This window comes from Chanodichthys erythropterus, chromosome 6, assembly GCF_024489055.1.
Source record: "Chanodichthys erythropterus isolate Z2021 chromosome 6, ASM2448905v1, whole genome shotgun sequence".
Classification (NCBI taxonomy): Eukaryota; Metazoa; Chordata; class Actinopteri; order Cypriniformes; family Xenocyprididae; genus Chanodichthys; species Chanodichthys erythropterus.
Genome location: NC_090226.1, coordinates 13,844,909 through 13,850,849, shown reverse-complemented (window position 1 = coordinate 13,850,849; position 5,941 = coordinate 13,844,909). Strand labels below are relative to the sequence as shown.

At 33.4% G+C, this 5,941-nt stretch overlaps 1 protein-coding gene across 1 annotated transcript; it reads left to right on the top strand.

Moving 5' to 3' along the window:
- The first annotated feature begins 664 nt into the window (after positions 1-664).
- LOC137021093 (acidic mammalian chitinase-like) lies at positions 665-4,502 on the top strand. The gene is made up of 11 exons (XM_067387307.1): positions 665-708; positions 805-831; positions 986-1,190; positions 1,328-1,384; positions 1,477-1,642; positions 1,752-1,876; positions 1,984-2,107; positions 2,209-2,391; positions 2,498-2,614; positions 2,705-2,837; positions 3,965-4,502. Exons 1-11 carry the CDS (start codon positions 684-686, stop codon positions 4,210-4,212), a joined length of 1,410 nt encoding a protein of 469 aa, XP_067243408.1. The 5' UTR covers positions 665-683; the 3' UTR covers positions 4,213-4,502.
- Positions 4,503-5,941: the final 1,439 nt, after the last annotated feature.

The window sequence follows — 5,941 nt, the reverse complement described above, 5'->3', positions numbered from 1 at the left end:
GCTATTAATATTGCCCCCATAAAAGTTTGATCTGCTGCAAACTGCACGGAAACCTTTCAATTATATCCCAAATAGTTATAGCTATTCAAAATCACAGCTAGCATTTTTGATTGGTTAGGATAATTACTATTAATAGAAATAATCAATGTCTTACAAATGTATTGTTTCAGAGTTATAAAGTAGTTATTTCCCTATATATTTATTGCACATTGTCATTTCCTCTCTTTTGCATAATGACTCTGCTATATTTCATTCTTATAGTTAATAAGTAAATATTGTATCTGGCCTCAGCTGAATTTTCTTTAATATGTACAAATTAACATATCCCATGCTAAAACTGTATCTGACATATTTGCACATTGCATACATTTTATTGCAGCAGTCCCATTTTTTCATCTTATCTATGATTTTAGGCCAAAGGTATTTCAGTTACATACTTTATTGTCATTTCAGTCCATAGTTTACAGGTGATACGATATCTTACACTATCCTAATAAAACATACCATAAGGGCCTAGGCAACACCGGATTCCTATAAAAAGCCAGGGGTCTTGAAATTCCTCTTTACATTGTCAAGCTTGAGTTACCCCAGGTATGTCAGAATGTCATTCAGCTTAATATCTTTACTTAAATGTCATTTTTAAAACTCTTCTTTGTTACTTACAGAAAAATTTCTGAATAAAAATGGGGAAGCTTACACTTGTAGCAGGTAATATGTCAAAATAATATACACTGCACTATGTGTTTTATACACTAAACTATTGTTTAAAATTTGTCATTTATATAATATCATTGCATATTCTAGGTTTGGGCTTGGTGCTCTGCCATGTTGGTGAGTCATTGAGTATTTATTGCATCATGTAATCATTTCACATTCAGTTTAATGAACTATTAATAGCTTACATGTTGAAATCAGAAAGACAATTATCACTGTGGGGAGAACTTCAATGCGTAAATGTCTTGTCTCTTTGTGTATCCATAACCAGCTTTCTCCATGGAAATGGGCTGCTACTTCACCAACTGGTCCCAGTACAGACCTGGAATTGGAAAGTATACACCTGCAAATGTCGACCCTTTCCTTTGTACACACCTTTTCTATGCATTCGCAATGATCAACCATGCCAACGAGCTTATCACATATGAGTGGAATGATGAGACTCTTTACAAGGCTTTCAATGAACTCAAAAACAGGTATATATTAGTTGAAATATCACATTTAACACTTTTCAGATGCTGAAATTCTACAATCATTTGCTGTGAGATTTTGAGATACCAAAAAAGACCAATTCATATCATGAAATTCTATAATATCTCCATTATCCTCACAGAAATCCCTCTCTTAAGACTCTTTTGGCTGTTGGTGGATGGAACTTTGGTTCATCACAGTAAGTGTTCTGTAAAAATGATGAAGTTTTGTTTTATCGTGTGAAATTATTCAAATGAAATACAAAAATATTGTTCCTTAAATTCATTTCAGGTTCTCCATCATGGTGTCCAATGCAGCAAACCGTCAAAAGTTCATTCAGTCTTCCATCAAATTCCTGAGAACTTATGGATTTGATGGTATGGACTTGGACTGGGAATATCCTGGATCAAGAGGAAGTCCGCCTGAAGACAAACAAAGATTCACGCTTCTGTGTAAGGTGGGTCTGATTACAATTCAGTGCCTTTTTAAACAAATATGATGGTGCACTTTACTTATTTAATCTCTTTTTATGTATATTTATCTATGTTGGTCCTTGTTGGTTGCAGGAACTTATTGAGGCCTATGAGGCAGAGGGCTTAGCTACTGGCAAACCCAGACTGATGCTGTCTGCTGCTGTATCAGCTGGTAAAGGCACAATTGATGCTGGATATGAGATTGCTGAGGTTGCCAAGTAAGTATGACGACACTGAATCATGACATTTGCAAACTGGCAGAGCACTGAGGTGAAAATATGCAGAGTCATGAGATGTTTTAAACCTCTCCTAATTTTTGTCTCAGGTACCTGGACTTCATCAATATTATGACTTATGACTTCCATGGAACTTGGGAAAGATTCACAGGACACAACAGCCCCCTGTACCAAGGCTCAAAGGATGAGGGAGACCTGATTTACTTCAATACCGTAAGAAATGATTTACTGTAATACAGAGGAGGTGAAAACAAACAAGTAAACTAATTTTTGAATTCCTCCATTTTAAAATGCACTCTCTTCTCTTCTTTCAGGATTTCGCTATGCGCTACTGGAGGGACAACGGTACCCCTGTGGAGAAACTCAGAATGGGTTTCGCAACATACGGTCGCACATTCCGTCTGACATCTACAGATACTGGAGTTGGAGCCCCAGCTAGTGGACCGGCTTCAGCTGGAACCTACACTCGTGAGGCTGGATTCTGGTCTTACTATGAGGTGGGAGATTTGGAAAAGCCATTTTGTGTGAATGGAATATATTCATTCATATTCAAAAGTGTCTATCGAACAATCTCCACATCTAATACTCTCAATGTCTTTATAGATCTGTGGCTTCCTAGAGGGAGCAACAATCCAGTGGATTGATGATCAGAAGGTGCCCTATGCCACAAAGAACAGCGAGTGGGTTGGATTTGACACCAAGGAGAGCTTTGAAACTAAGGTACTTTTGAGTATTTACTGGAGTTGGATTTTGTTGTCACTATTTGCCAGCAACTGACTAGAAACTCACTCCTTTCCTCTCAATTTATAGGTCCGTTATCTGAAAGACAAGAAATTTGGTGGAGCTTTCGTGTGGGCGCTTGATCTGGATGACTTTGCTGGACAGTTCTGTAATCAGGGGAACCATCCTCTCATGGGCCATCTGCGCAATCTTCTGGATATCGGTAGGAATTTTCAAAAGTTGTCTGTACAAAACAAACAAACAAATATGTATATATATATATATATATATATATATATATATATATATATATATATATATATATATATATATATATATATATATATATATATATATATATATATATATATATATATATATATGGAAACACCCTACAAAATTGGGGTTTTGGACAATAATAATTTTGCACTGATAATGGACAACACAAACAACGAAAACATATTTTATTATATAAACAGTTTATACATAGAAAAAAAACTTGAATTTTCAATTCATCAAAATATCCACCATTAGCAGCTATCTGACCTAAACTGGGTTCTAATTGGTTCATTGTATTCTAAACTTAATTGGCAATCAATTGTTGAAGATATTAAGGTGTGCTGACCCAAAAATCTTTTGCAAACCTGGGCCAAGTTTAAACCAGTAACTAGGGATCACAGCTGGCAAAGGGGCATGTTTGACTTTGACATGTATATGTTGCCATTATCATGTAATCAAAATGAAAATTATTAATGCCGGTCTTCAATTATCTTCAATAATGTCAAGTTATTCTATTTTTTTTTCACAAAAAAAAAAATAAATAAATATATATATATATATATATATATATATATATATATATATATATATATATATATATCTCACCTGTAGTCATCTAGCCAACAAATTACGTATTGCAAACACACTCTTGCGATGCTTGCCCCACCCCTGGCATCTTCTGATTGGTCCACTGTCAAGAGGTGATATTCTTTTATTACTATAGATAAATTGTTCTGTATACAAACAATCAATGTGATAACTTTTATCCTGTCAGAATTATGCTCACTAGGAATCTTTTTGATTCCTTGAAATTTCCATAATGCTGGAAAGTTATAAGTATATTTATTTAAAATTTGCACCTTTTCTAACCAGTGCCACCAAACTTCATAGGCATACTCAGACCAAGATTGCAATAACACCAAGTTGCAATTTGATAGAGTTTTGCCACCTGCAGAAGGGTTAAAAATTATAAGCAACCTAAATGTGACACAAAAGGGTTCAATTAGGAGACTCAAATCAGTGCTTGGCCCCTAGCTATTGCTAACATACCTTTATTTTATTTTTTTAAAGAATTGCCTCCTCTGCCTCCAACCACCACCCTCAAACCTGGACAAACAACCACAAAAACCACCACAACCACCACCACCACCACTCATGCTCCAGGACCAGGATTCTGTAACGGGAAGCCAGACGGACTCTATCCTCACCCTGAAGACACCAACAAATATTATAACTGTGCCGCAGGCAATACTTACGTGGATAAATGTGGCCCAGGCACCGTGTTTAATGATAGCTGTAAATGCTGTGGCTGGCCTTAAAACTAAGGGATCATTAATGTGAAAAAACATCTACGAACAGTGAAACAGGACACTGCAAATTTGCTTAAGCACACAAATGAATCCAAAATATTTCATATAAAGGAAATTTGTGTAGACTGAACATAATTCCTTGTGCTGTATCTTTCCATTTGAGTGTATTTTATTAGTGTATAATGCTTGTTTTTGTTGCTTCTTTTTGAATAACTCAATCTGTACATCTGTTAATATGACTAGTGTGAGTAACAATGCATTTTAAAGAAAAAAATTAAACATCATATGAATAAACAACATGCAACCAGCAAAAGAGATTCTGGTTACATTCATTTTACATTCAAACAGAGTGGGATCAATAAAAGACATTATTCGTGTTGTCTTCCATACTTATCTGTAAAATTTATGGTAAAAATTGCAGCCAGAACTTTACCGTAAAAATACAGTAGCAACATTTTAGGTTTTATGGGACAGCACTTAGTTTACTGTCTATTATACAGTTCAAATCTGTACAATTTAAAGGTTTATATTGTATTATGTTAATTGTAATTTATTATTAAATTTACATTAAAAAAAAACCCAGCTGCTGTGGTTGCCAAGAATTTACCGTAAAAAATACGGTAGCAACATTTTTTGGCTCTACAAATTTGCCTTAAAAAACATATTTCATTAACTGATATATTTACCAACCTATTGAAGTACTAATATCTGATTTGTACCTTTGTAATACACTGACAACCACCAAACACAGTGGTGATGAGAGTCACATGATGAATCAAAGTTCATCACAAGAAGATTTTCCACCAGCTGAGAAGGTATATAGAAGGTTCACACAGTGTCATTCACAGAAACACAAAACACCATCATAGTAACACACATGAAATTTTAAAAATGCAATAAACATTAATTTAAAAACATTAGATGTAACATAAAACCCTAATGTACATAACTGATTAAAGAAAGAAAAACTAAGAAGAAATAGTTATTTCAATGAAAATAAATCAAATATGAAGTGTCACGCATGGAATTGTGGGAATGTCAATTTACGGTTTTTCACTGTCAATTATACAATGACTTGTTATTTTTCACTTACAAAAACTGTAAATGTAATGGTATTTTACTGTAAAATTACAATTAAATGTATGGTTAGATCTATTACAATTATTCACCGTATATATTAGTACGGAAACTTTCTGGAAATCAATTAACTTTTTTTTTCACCAAAGCATAAGTATATATATTGCAGTAAACACATTACAATAAGGCAATATACAAAACCACAGTAAATTTCATAAAGAACAGAGCACAACTTTGTCAACAATTTTGAAATTCTTAAATGGACAAATGTATATGTTTTAACAATAATCAAGATTTAAACAGCCCAAGCAGAATATCTGCAATTTGGGGCAAGAAATTTTCAAAAAAAAAAAAAAAGAATTGGTAACACTTTTCAATAAGGTTCATTAGTTAAACATTAGTTAGTGCATTAACTAACATGAACTAACCATGAGCAATACATTTGTTACTGTATTTACTAATCTTCATTAACGTTAGTTAATGAAAATACAGTTATTCATTGTTTGTTCATGTTAGTTCATAGTGCATTAACTAATGTTAACAAGATTTTAATAATGTATTAGTAAATGTTGAAATTAACATTAACAAAGATTAATAAATGCTGCAGAAGTGCAGTTCATTATTAGTTCATATTAACTAATGTAGTTAACTAATGTTAATT